This window comes from Microtus oregoni, unplaced genomic scaffold (assembly GCF_018167655.1).
Source record: "Microtus oregoni isolate MIOR12 unplaced genomic scaffold, Mior012 000145F_ref0000173, whole genome shotgun sequence".
Taxonomy (NCBI): Eukaryota; Metazoa; Chordata; class Mammalia; order Rodentia; family Cricetidae; genus Microtus; species Microtus oregoni.
The window spans coordinates 433,606-455,138 of NW_024544795.1; the positions used below are offsets into that span (position 1 = coordinate 433,606).

At 36.4% G+C, this 21,533-nt stretch overlaps 1 protein-coding gene across 1 annotated transcript in view; it reads left to right on the forward strand.

Moving 5' to 3' along the window:
• LOC121444871 (transmembrane gamma-carboxyglutamic acid protein 1) overlaps window positions 1–20,300 on the forward strand; it is a 129,047-nt gene extending 108,747 nt beyond the window's left edge. The window contains exon 4 of the mRNA XM_041646797.1: window positions 16,679–20,300. Within this exon, the coding sequence (XP_041502731.1) occupies window positions 16,679–17,164 (486 nt within the window). The 3' untranslated portion in view covers window positions 17,165–20,300. The remainder of the gene's footprint in view (window positions 1–16,678) is intronic.
• Window positions 20,301–21,533: the final 1,233 nt, after the last annotated feature.

Sequence of the window (21,533 nt, forward strand, 5' to 3'; positions counted from 1 at the left end):
ATTGTGTATGTAAATCACCTAGTTCGCAGCACACTGTATTTCATGTATTATCCATCACCATGGCAACCAGTGTCATTTTACACTCACTTCTAGCTTTCTTTCAGGTACTTAGGCTTTAGGGAATAGAGTACACATCCAGTATTTTACCACTGGAGGTCTCTCTTGTGTTAAAACTAAAAAAAAAAAAAAAAAAAAAAAAAAAACCACACACACATTTGAAAGGGAAAACCCTTAGCTGTTGCATTACTTGTCAGGAAGATAAATTGTTGCCTTTGTTCCCGAGTTGAAAAAGAGCAAAAAGTTTCAGTGCTAATCCTGATCTCCTGGATTTAAAGCAGATACAAGTGGATGTTCAGGTTGGGAAGTAAATGAACAAAAGGGACATTAGAGCTACTAATATCATCATAAATGAAACAGATAGTGCACTTTAGCATAGAGGTTTTCAAGTTGTTCTGTACATGTGAGTCACCTAAAGAGTTTTGTAAATATCATCACCTAGGTCCCTATCAGACTGAATGTCTTAGCTTCTGGGGGACAACTTGGTTGGGAGGCTTTAAAAGCTAGTGTTTGCATCATATGACTCAGAGAATGATCTGTGGCCTAGAATCAAACATTTGGCCTCACAGCTTGGTTGTAATGCCAACTCTAAAACCCCATATTCCTTAATTAGAATCTGCATATTAACTAATTACTTTTGAAAAGTACTCTTTAGCACCCTGATTGTCAAACATGGATATACCTTGAGATAGCTTTAGGATGCTGAAAAATAGCAGTGCTCAAATGACTTACACAGTCAGGGCCTTATGCAACCACTGAACCAAACACTGAAAATGTACTATAATTCAGTAATCATATTAGCAAATTCCCTAGAAAACTATAAAATGTCTGATTTTCATTTATGTTTTATATATACATATTGCAAGCACAAAAATGCATACTATTAATCATTCTGTTATAAACAGTTTGGCAACTTGTTTGTTTTATCATGAACATGAGATGAAAAAATATGACCTAGAAGCCAACGAAATCCAGCCCATCTGTTCTTGTAAATGTCATCAGAAGAGATTCATAGCCATTTGTTAACATAGTGTATGCTACTATGTTTCTACAATAAGCATAAAGTCAATAGGCAAGATGAAGATATTATATCCCACAAAGTCTAGAGCATTGACTTTATCAGTGTGAAATGTTTGCTGATACTGGCTTTAAGATTTACTTTTTATGTGCACTGTATGGGTATTTGACCTGCATGTATATCTGTTCATCATGTGTGTATATGCCAGTGCCTTTGGAGGTCAGAAGAAGATGCCAAATCCTCTGGAACTGTAATTTCAGACAGTTGTTAACTGCCATGTGGGTACTGGAAGCCTAAGCTGAATCCTCTTCAAGAGCAGCAAGTAGTTTTAACTGCCAAGCTATCTTTTTAGTCCCTTGCTGATACTCTTTTATAGTAAGATGTAACAGTATTTAAAGTTACCTGGTGCTGCCAAATAATTCTCATAACTGTTTATCATTCAGATGTGCTCAGATTTATTTGTTTGGTGATTTCTATAGCATAAGTATTATATAACAGAAAGAAAAGCAATGTATTGCATGCTGAATTTCATGTCTCCATCCATTAGAAGTATGGTAGACACCTATATTAGTTACTTTTCCATGGAAATGCCAAAAATTTACCACATTTAATTTTCCTCTTTTAAATTATTTCTTTTCCTTATTCATCCATTTGGCTTATGAGTTCCTATTTCAGCTTTTCATGTCAAGAACTAAGTAGTAGAAGAGTTCAGTGTGAATTTTATAGTGGAGACTTCTCACAACACAGCATATCAGGAAGTGGAACCTGATATAACTTTCAAAGGCTCATTCCTAAAGACTAATGAATCCCAGTTTAGTGCCACTTCCTGAAATGTTCCATCTTTTAAACATACCATTGGCTGGTATAATAGTTACTTTCTTATCACTGCATCATAAGAGGCTTGACAGAAATGGCACATACCTTTCATTCCACCACTCAGGAGTCAGAAGCAGGTGAATCTTTGAGTTTGAGGCCAGCCTGGTCTACAGAGTAAGTTTACAGTGCAGCCAGAGCAACGTACTGAGACCCTGTGTCAAAAACAAAACAAAGCAATAAGAACAACAACAACAACACCAAAATACCTAACAGGAAAAATAAGTTAAGGAAGGGTTTATTTTGTTTCACACATTGATGATAGAGAAAGCATGGTAGTGGAAGCATGAGAAATCTGAACATATTGCCTCCACGGTCAGGAAGCAGATATATGAATAGTTAACTTGATTATATTTTTTTCCTCTTTTTATTCAGTCCTGGACCCCAGCCCATGAAATGATAAACACCCACATTTGGGGGTGGTTCTTTCCATCCCAGTGAAATCTCTCTGGAAGAGACCTTATAGACATACCCAAAGGTTGTGTCTTCTAGGTGATTATAATAATAGTCAAGTTGATAATTGAAATTAACTACCATGGGGCCTAGAAAGTTGGTTTGATGGATAAGAGCTCTTATTTTTCTTGCATAGGGCCTGGGTTTGGTTCCTAGCACCCATGTGGTGGTTCACAACCTTTACAACTCCAGTTCTAATGGAACCAATGCCCTGTTTGACCTTTGTGGGCAACAGGCATGCATGTGGTACATATATATGCATGCAGGCAAAGAACTTATATACATAATATTAAGTAAATAATCTTTTTAGATAATTACTACAACTCTACCCATTGTTAACTTGGTTGCTATACATATCACTTTAAAGTGTAATATTCCACCCCTCTCAAAGACTTATGGCTAGCTTGTTATACAAAATTCCAATTTCAGAAAGTTCCATAGCCTTTTCAGTTTAAATGTTCAAAAGTCTCACTTTGAAGTTTAAGCATAGTTCAAGACAATCTCTGAACCTGGGGAAATATATCCATAGGTGGATATTTTAAAGCAGAGAACAACCCTTGAAGTAACATTATGTGTCTGGCTCTCTCTCCAAGTAAATTTGCATTTAAGATGGGTCTCTCTATGTATGCCTGGTCTAGAACTCAGTGTGTAGACCAGGCTAGCCTTGAACTTAACAGAGACCCACCTGCCTCTACCTCCCACGTGCTTGGATCAAAGATGTGTCACAATACACCTGGCTAAATTTGTATTTTATAAACTGTCAATTCTGATGGGTGGGGTCGTTCCTTAAGGGTATGTTTTCTATGGTTCCAGTGCTGAGCAGTGAGGTTTCTCTTTAGCTGCCTTCTGTACACCCTATATCTGTAATTTGGTTCTAAGTTCATATACCTTGCTCATACTCTGATTTTTTTCTTTCTTCACCAAAGTACATATTTTTCAGTTCCCTTTCACTGGAAATCTGAATAAGAACAATGAGTAGCAACTATGTCATAGCTTGAATGTTAGATTCTCCCTTGAAATTTCTTCCACTAAATCACTTAGTCTATTACTTTTACATTCAGCCTCACTCAGATTTTCATGACACTGGTCAAGTGCTACTGGACTCTGCCTGAGTGTAATACAAGTAGCCAGAATAACTTCCCAGTGGCATCCTTGTTCCCCTCTGAAACCTATGTGCTGGGCCTCCCCGGCCTTACTTATTATTATTTTGCTGTATAATTTTATAGACTTCAGATTCATGGTCCATTAATCTCTCCTCATAGCATGGTACGGTTTATCTGTCTAGCCCACAACTGTACACTTTTCCACATTCTTCCCATAAACTTTTTCCCATAAACGTATCACATGGTCAAATTTATGTCAGCAGTTGGCATTCCTTTTGGTATCATTTTTCTGTCTTAGTTACTACCTTCGTGCTGCTATCAAATACCTGACCAAAAAAAAAAAATAAGTGGTTTATTTTAACTTACAATTTGTATGGAGAAGGCATGGTGACCACAGTATTGTATCTGTCATGGCAGGATCATTAGGAAGTTGGTCTTATTGCATAGCCAGGAAAAAGGGTAAGATATGTGATGCTGGTGCCCAGCTGACTTCCTCCTTTTGTCCTCAGGGTTAGGGACATCAATTAGGGGTTGATTATAACTGGTATAGGGTTGGGGTTTGCAGTAGAAATTATGTAGGCTCAGGAATCTCTTTGGAAAAATAAAAGTGGGGGGGAAATTGGATGGGATAATAGGTAGATTAGTGTGAGCTTACTCACACTAATAATGGTGAGTAATAGAGTGGATAGTCGTAAGTAATTATTTATAGACAGTCTATATTGGTATAGATTCTTGTATACTGATACAAATTCAAATTATATTTGGTACATTGAACATGCTCCTATTTCTGCTTACAATATTTGTACACCTATACAAAGTTAATTTATCATATTGTATCTCTACCTCTGCTTAAACCATTTTGTATATTGATATAATTTTAAGATATATTTATCATATTATACTATACATTTCTACCACTGATCAAGATAGTTATATGTTATTTACATTTTGAGGTTGTTGTCCTCATTTGCTGCACAGTTGTTTAAAGATTGTTTAATATTTTTTCCATCGGTTACTAGATATAAAAAAAGATTGTTTAATATTTTAATATGAGGCCTTACTCTTTAAAGTATATCGGTATGAAGAATTATAGGTCAATAGTCATCCATGTTTGTCATAGTTAGATTGATCAGGTTCCTTAGATACATAGAGATTGTATTCTGCATAGATAAGGTATAAGGTAATCTTCAGCCACTTAAAAGAACTGTAGAATATGACATTTAAATAACTTATAATTTTGTTGACCTGAGACACGATTGCTCCTGGCAGCACCGATCTATCCCTGAGGGTATGTTGAGCACTGAAGACACTCCCCTGGGAGTTTTTTTTTTTTTTTTTTTTTTTTTTTCTTGGCAAAACTGGCCTTTGGGCAGAGAATTGCTAACCACTGACAAAATGCTTGGTGTCCTGACTGGGCAAGCAGGATACAAGAAAAAAGACTGCCAAATCTTGCCAAGACATGGTAAGATGGTTTTGAAAATTTTCCTGCCGCTGAAAACGGTGTCAGTTACTCTAGGTTTAGCCAAAGTTGACTGCTCCAATGTTGCAAATGAGACTTTGGGTGATTGCTCAGGTAGCCAGTTGTCTCTGTCGTTTATTTCACATTTTGCAAGCTGCTTGATTGCACTTCCTGTTTACTCAAATAATATTACTTTCCTTCTCAGGTCTTTAATGGGGTTGAAGACTAGATAGTTGTAGTTACTTTCTTCTCATGACTTAGACAAGCCATTTCTAATACAAGATTTAGACTCACCAAGATAGGATAGATTATAGAGTATGTTCCTAATTTGCCAAATATAAATGGACTAAATATTGTAACCATAATTCTTGCTTAATAACTGTTTTTTGTTATATGTAATTTTACTATTTTGAAGTTAAAACCGTTCTTTTTAATTAGATAGAAAAGGGGAGGTGAGGTGGGATTCTCCTCTGTATTCTGTGAATTAGTTTTATTGCCATTGGTTAATAAAGAATCTGCTTTCAACCAATGGCTTAACTGAGTAAAGTCAGGCTGAAAATCTGAACAGAGATGTAGAGAGAAGCTAGGCAGAGTCAGAGAGACACCATACAGCTGCTGAAGGAGACAGATGCCCCAGAACCTTACTAGTAAACCACAAGCTTCATGGTAAAATACAAAATAATTGGAATGGGTTAATTTAAGATGTAAGAGTTAGTTAATAAGAAGCCTAAGCTAATAGGACAACCAGTTTATAGTTAATAAAGGCCTCTATGTGTTTCTTTGGGAATGAATGTCTGCGGGACTGGGCAGGACAGAAACTTCTGTCAACATCCTCCAATTTTCATTTCATTTTGTTACCCTAGCCAATGGAATAGTGCTTTCTATATTCAAGGTAGGCCTTTCTTTCATTACTGAACCTCCTTGAAAATAGCCTCAGACACACCCAGAAGCATACATCCTGGTGATTCTAAATCTAAAGGTCTAAACCATAACAGTTAAGCAGCAAGCATTCAAAGTATTAGCCATTGTGAAATAGTTAAGATTAAGCTGTCGCATTATCAAATAGCCATTTTATTCCTTCTTTGTTAAATCAACAGTGATTTTGATATAGTGACAGTATTCCAGTTTCAAGCAATAAATCGCAATCTGTCTATGTCCGGCCTGAGAAGCATGTCCCTTCGAGATACTTGCTTTATTCATTTGTCCTGTTTCTAAGGGAACGATGCATAAAGAAAACATTCTTAACTACTGAGTGATATCTCTAGCCTCCTTACATGTGCTACTTTTTCAAGAAAGGATTGTAGTAAATGCTTCTAAGCCATCCTCAGCAGTTCAGATCAACTGGGAAATTATCCACTTCTCCGCTTTCCCAGATGGGTTCTGAACTAAATAATCAAAGACAGTAAAACATTAACATTTATGTACCTGGCAGTTGTTCAGTTAAATTTCCTGTCACTCCATCTCCATGGATTCCAACATGATCCCTAGTCTCCACATATGCCATACATTCACACGTATACATAAATATTTTTTAATCTTAAAAAACATGAACAGCTCTTCTCTTTCTTTCCAAATATTTATAGAGTTGTTAAGGCCTTGCTTGAATCACTGAGATTCTACTCATAAGTGGCAGTGAGGAAATTAAAATAAAAAAGTCACATATTTAAAGAGACTCAGATATACTTTCAAAGAATCCTTAACTTGATGAATTCTCTTCTATAATTTTCCTTCCATAACAGAATGAATGCTTCCCCCATAATCCCTTTCTCTCGGAAATGATTTTCCAATCTCTCTGCTAGCTTTATAATGTATTTACTATTTGGATAATTTTAGCCTGCCTTAAAATTATGAATTTCCCTGGCTGGGGTTATAGTTCAGTGTTATAGTACTTGCCTAATATGTACAAGGCCCTGAATTCAGTCTCTAGAAACGCAAAACAAAACAAACAGAAAAATACAAATTCCCTTTAGTAATTCTTTCTTCCTCTGAACTCCTGGTCTCAAGGGCAAAATAATTCCATGTTCCAGAGAAATAATTTGCCAGTACCCTTTTATTTAGATCATTGTTACATTAGGCTTACTTTTAATTATACATTAAATATAAAGGAAACATTTAATTTTCCAAGAGATTGCCAAATTGGGTTAGAATACCTTACATGTTAATACAGAGTGCTTCTTAATTTGTTCTGGCTCCAAACCTTCTGGTTGAAATTCCAGCTCAAATTTACAAAATAAAGGTTTATTGTTATGTATCCATTATGGTTCTCCATTTCCTCATGTGCATTATGAATATGATAATAATGCCTACAGTATTGGTTGTATGGTATAATATTACTATGTATAAAATAAAAAAATAAGCTTGCCAAATCTGCTTTTGCCTAAAAGCTTCTTTTCTTTTCAAAAATAAAAGTTTGATTGTTTTTCTTTAACATTTCTACATCAAACAAGAATATTAGTGCCTGAATATTTATGCTCCCATCATATCAAAGAAATGAGAAATTGATTAATGCAAGCTGCATATGCTTACTTTTTATCCATGTGTATTTTATATGTATAGATTTTTTTCTTATGTGTATTTATTGTTTTCATGGAGGCTAGAAGAGGGAATTGAATTTTCTGGAAATGGAGTTACAGATGGTTGTGAGCTTCTGTATGGATATTGAGAACTGAACCCAGACCTGCTACAATAGTAACAAATGCTTTTAACCACTTGGCTATATCTCCAACTCATTTTAATATACATTGATAATATAGTAACTATTCCAAAGTAATCTGGATCATGTTTTAGAAGCACATTTTCTTGTTTTTATCTAAAGTGACAGATAATTTCTCAAATCATTTGCATATTTGTATTCATTAATAAGATAAAACAGAAATAGGATGTGATATTGTAAGGGACTAGGAAGTTGGTAAATTTTGTATGAAGATACAAAAAAACTTACTCTGAATAGATTGAAATGCTTTTAAATGATATATACCAAAATTTTGATAATGCTTAAGTCTTTGTGATAAAATTGCAAGTGAATTGTTTCTTTTAGCAGTTTATGCACTAGTGACACTTTATATAATTCTAATCTGTATTCTAAATGTCATTTTATATAATGAAAATTAGCAATTGTAAAATTGACCATTGTACAAAATGTATACAGTATTAAAAGCATAGGGTGTTTGTTTCTTTAAAAAAGAATCTGTGAGAATGTAGCTTGTCTGGCATGTGAGAGAGGGCTCTGAGAGCCAGCCCTAGCACCAAAACCCCAAACTTCTTATACACATTTCATGAGCATTCACTTATGATTTATAATATTAATATGAGTGAAGTAAGAATCAGTTGATGATATTAGGATTTTTTACTATCCTAAAATAAAATAAATACCTTATCTAGATCATCTGAATATCTGGGGGCTTACCTTTGTTTTCTTTTCTCTTCTTTCCTTCCTTCTTTCCTTTCTTCTTTCCTTCCTTGCTTCCTTGCTTCCTTCCTTCCATCCTTCTTTCCTTTTTTCAGAGAGAGAGAGAGAGGGTCTATATATGTTACCCTATCTGTCCTGGAAGTCACTATGTAGACCAGGCTGGCCTTAAATTTGCAGAAAATTTCCTCTCTCTGTCTCCGGAGTGCTGGGACTAAAGGTATATATCACCATGCCCAGCTGGCATACTTTTTCTAATCTTGTTTCTTTAAACCTTGTGGAGTCCCTCCTTATTTTCTGCTATTTTTTTTTATTTATTTGTGTTTTACGTGTCTTAACTGTCTTGCCTGTGTGTCTGTCTGAGAACTACAGTATGCACTACAGAAGGAGGCCAGTAAAAGGTGTTGGGATCTCCTGGAATTGGAGGTATAGATTACTGTGAGCTGTCATGGGTTTGCTGGGAACAGAATTCAAGTCCTCTGGAAGAGCATCAATGCTCTTAACTGCTGAAACTTGTCTTTGTAGTTTGAATGTATTTGGCCCCCATAAGTTCATAGGAAGTGACACTTTTGGTAGGTGTGGCCTTGTTGAAGGAACTGTGTCACTGTGGGGGTAGGTTTTGAGGTCTCATTTGCTTAAGCTTCACTCATGCGACAGTCACCTTCATGTTGCCTACAAGATGTAAGACTCTCAGCTGCTTCTCTAGCCCCATTTCTGCCTGTGTACTGCCATACTTCCCTACCATGATGATAATGGACTAAACTTCTGAAACCATAAGCAAGACATCTCAATTAAACATTATCATTTAGAAGAGTTGCCATGAATATGGTGTCTCTTCATAGCAATAAAAACCTGGAGAGCCCTTCTAATTTTATATTATTTATTTATTATTCATTTTCATTTTATGTGTCTTAACTGTCTTACCTCTATGTATATCTGGGAACAACTTGTGTAAAGTACTCAAGGAGGCCGGAAGAAGGTGATAAATCTCCTGGAATTGGAGTTTTGGATTACTGTGAGCTGTTATGGGTTGCTAGGAACTAAATTCAGGTCCTCAGGAAAGGCATCAAGTGCTCTAAACTCCTGAACCTTGTTTCCAGCTTTCTGAATTTTTTAAAATATTTTTATTGATTCTTAAGAAATTTCACTTTACATAGCCTGATCACACTCATTTTCCAGTCTTTTCATGTCCACACCCACTCTCTTGTGACATATCCCCCAAAATAAAAAGTAAAAATTTAAAAAGTAAAACAAGTCCAATTTGTGTTATCCATACACTCACTGGAGTGTGGTTAAACTCTCAGTGGCCTGCCACTTCAATAGACTGAGTCATTATCTTCTCGTACCCCTGCCAGAAGCTATCAATTGTGGAGAACCAACCTCAGCATCCTCATTACACTTCCTAACAGTTCTCTTCAATGGCTTCCTATTTAGGGTGTTACCCTCCTTTGGGTAAGGGTTTGTAACAGAAGCCTTCCAGGTCCATCCCTCTCAACTGTGCTTCTGCAATCATCTATATCACTCCAAAAGTGCTCTTTACATCCAGTGGGAGCATGGGTCATGGGCTTCCACATGTTTTCTGATGACAGCACAGACCCCAGCTGCAGTAGGACCATGAACCCAGACATGGCCCTCAGAGACAACAACATCAACTTGGCCTCAGGTGACAGTACAGGTCACCCAGATTAGTATGGCCCCTGGATGTAGTAGGACCCACAGATGTCAACATAGCCTCAGGCTACAGTACAGACCACAAACACTGTATGGCCTTTAGTGGTAACACAGGCCTAGAGCATCAACACAGACCCCAGCCACAGTAGGACATCAGGTGCAGACATGGTCCTTGGCAGCAGCATGGATCTGGATGTCACCAGGACCTTAGATGGCAATGCAGGCCTCTCACATATGACCACTAGTGGCAACACCAGCCTCATGATTTAAAAAAAAAAAACTGTCTTAGATTCATGTATTTTATTTTATGTGTATGAATGTTTTCCCCTTATGCATGTGTGCACTCCATGTATATGCCTGATGCCCTCAGAGTTCAGAAGAAAGTACAGGTACCCTGAAACTGGAGTCAGGGTTGGTTTTAAACCACCATATGAATACCAGTAGCCAAGCCCACATCCTCTGTAAGATCAACAAATACTCCTAAACACTGAACTGTCTTTCCACTCTTTCCCTTCTGATTTTTAAGAGTGCAATTATGAATATTTACACATTTAACAAATATATCATATTTTCATAATGCATTCAAGTTAGTCTTAGGAACACAAATGTTTGCAATAACCTCGCACCTTAGAGAAGTTATTATTTTGAATCATTATTATGTACACAAGTACTTTTTTGTTGACTTTTATTGAGCTCTACATTTTTTTTCTGCTCCCCTCCTCTTCAACCCTCCCCCAAGATCCCCATGCTCCCAATTTGACTCAAGAGATCTTGTCTTTTTCTACATCCCATGTAGATTAGATCTATGTATGTCTCCCATAGTGTCCTCATTGTTGTTTAACTTCTCTGGGATTGTGATTTGTGGGCTGGTTTTCTTTGCTTTATGTTTAAAAACCACTTACGAGTGAGTACATGTGGTACTTGTCTTTCTGTGTATGGGTTACCTCAGTCAAAATGATGTTTTCTAGCTCCATCCATTTTCCTGCAAATATCAAGATGTCATTTCTGTGTCTGCTATGTAGTACTCCATTGTGTAAATGTACCACATTTTCCTTATCCATTCTTCAGTCGAGAGGCATTTAGGTTGTTTCCAGGTTCTGGCTATGACAAACAAAGCTGCTATGAACATAGTTGAGCACATGTCCTTGTGGAACGATTGAGCATCCTTTATCTATATCTGTCACCATGCACAAAACTCAAGTCCAAGTGGATCAAAGACCTCAACATAAAGCCAGCCACACTGAACCTTATAGAAGAGAAAGTGGGAAGTACACTTGAACACATTGGCACAAGAGACTACTTCCTAAATGTAACTCCAGCAGCACAGACACTAAGAGAAACAATAAATGGGACCTCCTGAAACTGAAAAGCTTCTGTAAAGCAAAGGACACAATCAACAAGACAAAATGTTTACAAGTACTTTAAAAGCTATATTGATATAAAATTAACCATCCAGTTTTAGAGCCCAGGAACTTTTTTTTTTTGGAACATTTGTTATTTTATGTAAATGCAATAAACCCATGGTATACCTGAGTTTGAAATCCCAGATATGTGTAGCATACTGAACATGTCAGAACAAAAAATACCCTTACAGTTTGGATATGAAGTATCTCTCAGAAGGTTCATATGTTGAACACTTAATCCTCAGCTGATAGAGCCAATCATAAAGACATGATTAGGGGACAGTGAGATGACTCAATGGATAAAGGTACTTGCTGCCCAGAATTCAATTGCTGACCTGAATTCAATCCCCGGGACTCACATAGGAGAGAACTGACTTCTGAAAATTATCCTCTGATTTCACATGTTTGTTGTAGCATGTACACACACACACACACACCAGATAAAATTGTTTTAAGAAGTGACTGGATCATCAAGGGTCTGACCTAATCAATGGAATAATCTGTTCGTGAGTTCATATTATTGGAAAATGGTGAAACTTTTAGGAGGTAGAACTCCATAGGAAGAAGTAGGTCTCTTGGGTGAGCATATTCTTGGGAGCTATAATTTGTGCTCAATCCATATTTGCTACTCAGTGCCCTAAAGTGAGAAACTCTCTAGTGCCATGCCTGTCATTATGATAACCTGCCGCATCAGCACAGGTCCAGAAACAATGGAGTCAGTGGCAGTGAACTGAAGGCTCTCAAAACAAAAGCAAAAAGATTCCTTCCTCCTTTTAAATGCTTTTTCTTTCAGTTTCTTCTCAATGACAAGAGCAAAGTGACTAACACAAAAAAATGCACACAAAAGGAAGAAAAAAAAGACAAGGGAGGGAATTAATAACATTAAAAGGTGGCCCCTGTATCAAGTGATAGAGTGAAGCAAAAGCTTAACTAGACATAAAAATCAATTATAAGCATGACTATTGAAAATTTATGTACAAAAAACTCAATTAGATGTGTTGTATGTGCTATCTCACTTAATGTTTAGACAACTTATATTATCCCACTTTGCAGGCAAGTAAATTAAGACTCAATAAAAAAATTAATTATAATTACAAAAAGTTTCCTTTATATCTTTTTGTTTGATTTATTTTGTTTTGTATTTTGAGACAGGGTTTCCCTTTGTAACAGCCCTGGCTATCTTGGAACTTTGTAGACCAGGCTGGCCTTGAACTCGAGATCCATCTGCCTCTGCCTCCCAAGTGTTGGGATTAAAGGCTGGTGCCAACCACCAACCATCTTCCTTTGTATCTTCTAAAATATCCCAACAAACATTAAATGCTTCAAATACTAGAAAAATTTTTTTCATTTGGAGTTTAAAGTCTAGGTTCCAGAGTACAGTAACACAATTTCTAGACTACCTTAATGCCTTTTGTGGATATATATATGATGGAGGAAGGTCATTGGCTAATAAAGGAACTGCCTTGGACCATTTTATTGGTTAGAGGATAGGTGGGAGGAGTAAACAGAACAGAACGCTGGGAGGAAGAAGAAGTGAGCTCAGAGTCTCGACAGCTGTCCTCTCAGGAGCAGACGCCTGAGAGAGACGCCATGCTCCTGGCTCCTGGGCAGACGCACGCTATGAAGCTCCGACCCAGGATGGACATAGGCTAGAATCTTCCCGGTAAGTGCACCTTGGGGTGCTATATACAGATGATTAGAAATGGGCTAAATTAATATGTGAGAATTAGCCTAGAAGAGAATGGGCAAAGCAGTGTTTAAATGAATACAGTTTGTGTGTTGTTATTTCGGGCATAAGCTAGCAGGGCAGGCGGCTGGGGTGTTGGTGACGCAGCCCCGCTGCCCTTATTACTACATATGGCGCCCCACGTGATGGACTAAACCCACTTAAAAAACCTGAGAAGGCTTAAAAATAAGGGAAAGAGAGTTTAACACAGATTTTTGCTGTTTCTTGGTGGCGTGCTGTAGAGAGATTTCCTGATTCGGCAATAGTAGCAGAAAAAACACTGTGTCATTTTAAAGCGCGACTTCCTGGGGCTGTGCCGCCATTGCGATCTCTGTCTGGCTCCTGCGGGAGACAGAGCTTTTGAATAGAGCATTTGGAGTAAAGTGCTACGATTTGTTTGATGGCAACTAGACTCGCTGTGTTCTCGGGTCTGCTCTGCTTGCTAGAGGCAAGTGGGCGCCTCATCTAAGAGAGGCTTCCTGACTCAGCTTTAGCTACAGAACCCTGCAGCTCATTAAGAGGTCCTGCCACGAAACACTTAAATGGTGTTGACGAAAAGCTGAATGCATGCTTTTCGGTTTTCGGCCTTAGCAGGAAAAAAGCTGCGCCGTTTAAAAATGCCGGCTTTCTGGGCCATCCTGCCAGGGCAAACTCTGACTGTTTGAGGCAGGAGGGCCGGTTACTGAGAGGACTTGAGTGTTGTCTGGTGTAGCTCACTTGCTGGCAGGGACCTTGAAATGCCATACAGTTGTTGCAGTAAACATGGCTACAGCCTGTATATCCGCCATGAGGCTGGAAAGCTAAGCAATGGACAGGATCTAGCTGGCAAAGCCACGCCTTTAGTCCTACTGAGATTGCTTGGTAAATTAAAGATTCATGTGGTCAGAAAAAGAGAGATATACAGTAAAGAGAGATTCAAAGACAGAGAAAATTTCTGAATGGTTTAAAGTGTGTTAAAAATATATGCAGACTAAAAGTTGAAGTTCTTAAAGAAAAAAAACATAAAAAAAATGAAGAGAGTTGTTGTGTGTGGTAGCACACGCCTTTAATCCCAGTGCCTAGAAGGCAGAGACAAACAGATCTCTGTAAGTTCAAGGTGTAGTAGTGTACACCTTTAATCCCGAATGCCTGGGAGGCAGAGGCAGGCCGATCTCTGAGAGTTCAAAGACAGCCTGGTCTACAGAGTTACTTCAGGTCAAAGATACAGAGAACCTGTCTCAAAAAGCAAAGAGTTAAAAGTAAAAATAAACAAAATAGAGGTTAAAACAAAGGTGTACAAAGATGGAAAATAAACAGAGAATTTTGATACTGTATGCTATTATGCTCTCTTTGAATTGTTTGAATGCTGAGGAAGGAGCAACAGCTGCTAAAAGATATTTATTTATAAATGCTGCTGAACTAATCCAACATAGATATTTTGAATTTGGATCTAAGGATATGATACGTTGGAAAGGAGTTTCTTATTTTGTTTTCACAGAGGATGAGACGCTGTTCATTTCTTCTATTCCGATTTGGTATGATGGACCACGCCCTCCTGAAGGGTTGTTGTGAACATCGTCAGAAAATTGCTTCGCTCAACTGCCAACTGAGATGAAACTAACACAGGTTATACCATGAAAGACCTAATTAACGACGCCCCCATTCAGCAGGAAGCAGTTTGGAGAGAAATAACTGCGCCCATATTCCCAAAAAATGTTTATAAATGTTCTTTTACATTTGAAGGGGGATATGATATAGATATGAATAATTTGCATTAGTATAGGTTTTGCTTTATTGATAGAGATTTAAGGTCAATTTTGTTATATGTATAAGTGTTTCTGATTTTGATTAAAGGCTGCCCTTATTACTACATACTAGCTCAGTCGGTAGAGCATGAGACTCTTAATCTCAGGGTCGTGGGTTCGAGCCCCACGTTGGGCGCCATATGTAGTAATAAGGGCAGCGGGGCTGCGTCACCAACACCCCAGCCGCCTGCCCTGCTAGCTTATGCCCGAAATAACAACACACAAACTGTATTCATTTAAACACTGCTTTGCCCATTCTCTTCTAGGCTAATTCTCACATATTAATTTAGCCCATTTCTAATCATCTGTATATAGCACCCCAAGGTGCGCTTACCGGGAAGATTCTAGCCTATGTCCATCCTGGGTCGGAGCTTCATAGCGTGCGTCTGCCCAGGAGCCAGGAGCATGGCGTCTCTCTCAGGCGTCTGCTCCTGAGAGGACAGCTGTCGAGACTCTGAGCTCACTTCCTCTTCCTCCCAGCGTTCTGTTCTGTTTACTCCTCCCACCTATCCTCTAACCAATAAAATGGGCCAAGGCAGTTCCTTTATTAGCCAATGACCTTCCTCCATCATATATATATATATATATATATATATATATTCACAGTTAGCATCTGTGTATAAAGCATTGCATTTGGTAAGGGAGATGAGGAGGAATGTCCATTATGTTTCCCAAACAGAACCATTAGGAAACAAGGTGTTTTGTCCGCTGAATGCTTGGGTACTAAAAGCCTACAATAGCCTTAGCCATCACATATTATTAATCATGATGGGGCTTATATAATGAGAATCACAGAATTGAACATGGAGAGTGACAGGTCATAATCACATGTATGTACGTCCTTACATTTATATGCATATCTATATTGCAAATACTCCCCCCAACGCTTGGCTTGTTATTATCTGAAAAAGAGAAAAACTCAGTTCTTAATTGTCTTTTACTTTGTATATGTATATACTGCGGTCTGTGTACATATTCTTTGTTTATAGGTGTGCTAGGGTTTGAACTCAGGTCCTCATCCTTGCACAAGCACTTTATTTACTGAACCCTCTCCCTACTCTTTAAATTTTCACTCTAAAACACCACAGCTATTCCCTGACTCTCTTCCAATTGTATGACTATTTTTAAAATGCTATAGTTAAAAATGTAAATAACTCTTAAATTTATTAAAGAGATTTGTGTTATGGCTCTTTTAGACAGCATCCAAAGTGAATATGATGATCTCTATATAGATAATTCCTGACCAATGATGGTTTTGCTTAAAAAATTTTCAAGCTTTACAGTGCTGAGAAAATGATAACGCATTCAGTAGTACTGTATTTAAGCTTTTGAATTTTGAGATTTTCCTTGTCAGTGCATAACTCTTTGCAGATGGTTTTCAGCTCAAAGGAGCAGCAGGTCTCCATTACCTTTGTCAGCCATGCAACCATAAAAGACCTGAAACTTCGGTGTACTGATCTTTAAGCTATGATGCTTGGTAGTCAAGTTTATTAAATGCAGTAAATGAATGAGGTTTTCAACTGATAATCAATTTCTTTGGGACTATCTCCATTCTAATGAGGGACTTCTATATTTGTTGTTTGCTGGCATGGAAAATAAGGCTATGCCACTTGAAGCAACACATCTGATTTTAGGTTTTTGTCATTATCAGAGTAAATATTTGTTCATATTTACCATCTTATGACCATACTGATTTTTTCCTATTATTTTGTTTTGTATTTTCAGAAAGAATTTTGGAGCACCTACACAAAAGCACAACAAGGAGAGACCAATAGAGGAAGTGACTGGTTTCAATTTTATCTTACTTTCCCATTAATCTTTGGCCTCTTCATTATTCTCCTTGTCATCTTTTTAATCTGGAGATGTTTTCTAAGAAACAAAACTCGGAGACAGACAGTAACTGAAAGTCACATTCCTTTCCCTCAACATCTTAACATTATTACACCACCTCCTCCACCAGATGAAGTCTTTGATAACAGTGGATTGTCTCCAGGCTTTTTGGAATACGTTGTTGGGCGCTCCGATTCTGTCTCCACTCGCCTTTCCAACTGTGATCCCCCACCAACCTATGAGGAAGCCACTGGCCAGGTGAACTTGAGAAGGAGTGAAACAGAACCTCATTTAGACCCACCACCAGAATATGAGGACATAGTAAACTCCAGCTCAGCTAGTGCCATTGCTATGGTGCCTGTGGTCACCACCATCAAATGAAGCTGCAAACATCTTTTTACTCAAATCATTTCTAAAATACTAATGGAAGAACTTTCTAGCACTTTACCACTACATAAATGTGCATTGGCTTATTTTATTGGATTCTTACAGCATACCACTTTACATTAACTGGTTGATTTATCTTTAGTTTTGTTTCTTATTATAAAAGCATTATCTATGTTCATTTTTACAAGAAGAAACATGAAGGAAAGACATGCCTACAGTGAAGATCTGTAAGTGCTGTGATACCATATGCATGTCTTTACAAATGCACAAATATGTATATGTATGTATTGCACACACACACACACACACACACACACACACACACACACACATATAGCCACATATGCATCATCCAGTTTGTGGATAACTCTTGTAAAATTAACTAATTTCCATTATACCACCTGTAAAGACAGCATTACTTACCAAAATTGAAAAGGCAAGTGGAACCAACAGTTTATGTGATAGTTAGCAACATGCAATGTTTTCTAACCATTATAGATGTTGGTTAAACTCCCAATTCTTTCTTGAAAGGAAAAAAATGTACATGGATTAATTCTCATTTTAGAGACATCTCACAGAGGGAGAGGTAGACAGAGATTATAGTATATAACAAGGAAATCATTGACCATTATTGGCATTTAGCTCATATTGTACCAGGATTTTTCTTCTTGGCTGATTACCACACACTATCCCATTAAAATTTGCTACCATCTTTGAATGCTTCATGCCATTCATATTATTATCTTGTTTGCAAGAATTTCTAGGTAATGAAATAATGTATGTGTTAAAACAGGGAGTAGATACTGACCACTCCTTTGCTCATCGTATGATGGGATAATATTTTTCTTTTACACTAATTTTTATTTTCTCATTTCTACAATAAACTCTTCATCTACTTGAAAGATTAGCTAGAACCAATTTTTGAATTATATTCTTAATGTTTTATACAGGCTGAAATCTTATTCTCAAAATTATTAGTATACAATTTTCCATTCAATTATAAGCTGTGATTTTTGTGTTGATATTCTGTTGATAAAATATGATTACACAGTATCTGCTATAGTAGATGCACACTAAATCTAGTTTCGTCCCACAAAGATCTCATTATTGTTGCTGTTTATTTTATATTCTATTAAGTTTTTTTTAGATGCAGTAGTTTTATGTCTTTCCCTTGGAGTGGGGGGAGCAGGTTGTGAATGAACTGCCAAAATAAACTATTTCAGAAGAATTTTAGAAAAGGTCAAGTGACATGATGTATGTACCAGTAATTCGTAAAATGTGAAGAACTATTCAAATCTAAGACTATAACATTAGTATTGCACTCCAGGGGGACATTTCTTCCTGTTTCCCTAGAACTGACTAGAACTTTCACATAATGACACATAGAGCACTCTGCTCCATAAATAACTAATATTTTCCTCTGAATGTACAGGGTATTATTACCTTTTGATATAATCTGGACTATATAAAAGCTGTGCCAATTTAAGTACATTTGCCAATGCAGCATAAGATGAAGAAATGCTGGAAATTATACCAAAGTACATAAATTAGTTAATAGGTCTGATAGATGGAAAAATATGGTCTCACCACAAAAATATTGCTTTGAATTTTTCTGACTATATGATCTTTACATTCTAATTAAGTCTGTAGTTATAGATGTTTGATTCAGTGTGCAAGATGATTTATAGGTTGTTTATAATTGAAAATTGAGACTATTTTTGTGGGGATTTGTGTTTGTGTTTGTGCAGCACTAATATTAGGCTTTAGATGAGACCAGTAATTTTCAAATGTGGTCACAGACCCTTAGAGTTCCTGACAGCCTTCCAGTGGATCGGTTCAACCAAAATATTTTCATCCTATCTGAAGACATTATTTATTTCTTTACTCTATGTCTCTCAAAACAGAATTGAAAATGGAAAAAAATAGTCTTCCCACACATGTTTTTAAAAAAGAAAATATAGCTATTTTTCATAAAAATTATACACCTGTATTGGCATATATATTTTTTTTAAGTTTTAGATGAGCTAGGGTTTTAATTTTTCAGTCCATTTCTAACATGCTAAGTATTGATAGATATAAATCTCAAAAAACAAAAGTTCTTTAGAATCTAGATTTCCCAAAAAATGTAAAGGGGGATCCAGAAGCCAAAATTTTAAATTAGACAAAAACACAAGACATATGGTCATTAAGTTAGGTTTTTGTTCTTGTAACATGATTTTACATTTTGAAGTCTGAATATTAGATTTAACATTTCCCGCACTGAAGTATAAGAATGAGTGATGGTTCTTGGAACAAAAACCAAATGTTTAGACAACTATTTAGATTATTGATCAGAAAAAAACACTACTTCATAGTAAATAATAGTTGCACTAACCATAAATTTCATGGTAACTTTTCCATGATAATGATAGAATAAACAAAATACTTTCTTCAAGAAATTTGATTTTACATTTTTTTGTTGTGTTTGAGTACACTTTAGGTTTCATACTTTTAAAATACCCTTTGCTAGACCTTCTGGTTTTATAAATTGAGTTTCTTAACATTTATTATAATTAAGGGGCTTATCTGGAATAATGTATATTTTTATGCTTTGCCTTTCCTACTTGATTGATACTGCATTTGCCTTGATCATTTTTAATAAAGATTTATTTTTGCAGAATATACTTTATATCTTTCTAAACAGTGAGTAAATGGAATTAAATGGTTTATATTAAATAAAAGGATCTGCTCATGGTTCCTCAAGTAGAAAGATTTTCAAACCTCAACCTGCAGTGCTTGTGTCTGGAATCCTTGAACTGGCAATTTAGGCTTGCTGCTCTAAATGTCCCAGTAAATTCTATATGATTTAAATAAACAAAATGATTGCTTCTTTTCATATTGACCAATTAAAATGGCGATGTTATATTTGTTGATTGCTAATGATAACTTCTTCAGGACTGATGATCTGATCCAGTAACTACAGAGTTAGTTTTAACTCAGTTCTATGTAAATAGCATGTATTTTATTACAATACTTCACATTTTCAAATGTTTGGTTTACATTAAATTATGGTATTTAACTTTTTATGTTTATACTAGATCCAATTTTCTTATGTTTCTGTGTTTTAGTATGCTAAATAAAGCCATATTTAACCCAGAAGATTATTTTTCTATCATTTATTTATCATGTGATTAACTGGTAAAAAGTACTGCATGAGCTATTATAAATTACACTTTTAATTAGGTCAGATTATTGTATTTTCATATGAATTTGCAAAATATCAATACACAGAAATCAGGAATAATCTAGTGAAAAAAACGGAGTTTTTCTTTAGCATCAAAATCTTTCTAAATGAACGAAAGAAATGGAAACAAGTGCTTCATGTAAATAAAATCCCTGCTATTATATACTTCGTCAGTTCATGAGAATAGGAATGGATGTCTTCAGATACCAAAAAGCTGCCTTTTTCCTACTTAACCTGCTTTTGACATTTGCCATGTGAAAAAATAGCACATTAAAGTGTTGTGAACACATGACATTTCCCCAAGTGTCATTTCCCCAACTTAAGATAGCAAAAACTGATACCAATAGCATTATGGAAGCATTGTATATATCATTTGATTTTTCTGCTATCAAATTTTAAGTTATATTTGGGGTGAAATTTTAATTATAAATCCCAAGTGTATATTTCTGGAAAAAAATCTTTCAGCTTGATTATGGCAAGCATGAATCATGTTTTCATACCCCAGAAGACTTCCTCGTATTAACAGCACGAGGATCTTCCTGCACACATTTGTCACTTGAGCACATCTTAAGACCCCTTCTTAGACTTGCATCTGCAGGTTTGGCTTTGGGATAGTTACCTTGTGAATTTTGTTCCTGATAGTCTTTGCTACTCACCCTTCCTCCTTTTGCTTCTCAGTCTCAACAATTTCAAAATAGTTATCTTTTTTTAACCTCCCATAGAATTGTTTTTGCCAGCTTCTTTACTAATCTATTCTGACACTATCCACCAGTTTTACTCTGACACACACACATATATACAATTTTAACTTGTTTTTTCTGTTTTATAATAGTGTACATACTATCACTTGTTTTACTTTAAAAATATATGTTGATGTGCCAGCATAACTGCTCTAGCCTTTTGGGTACCATAGTACTACACAGTTTCACTTTAGGACTTATTATATCAGCAGAGTTTAGCACATTTTACTAAAGAGAGGTACTGATATACTACTTTTATTTACCCCAACAATTTTGGAAATAAATCTTGGTTCATTTTTCCCCAGAACTGAAGTCCAAACCCAGGAACCCTGAGCTAAATCCTCAACCCCTAAAGCTAGGTTCTTAAGGGGGAGTTGTTGTTTTTTTTTTAAACAGTAAC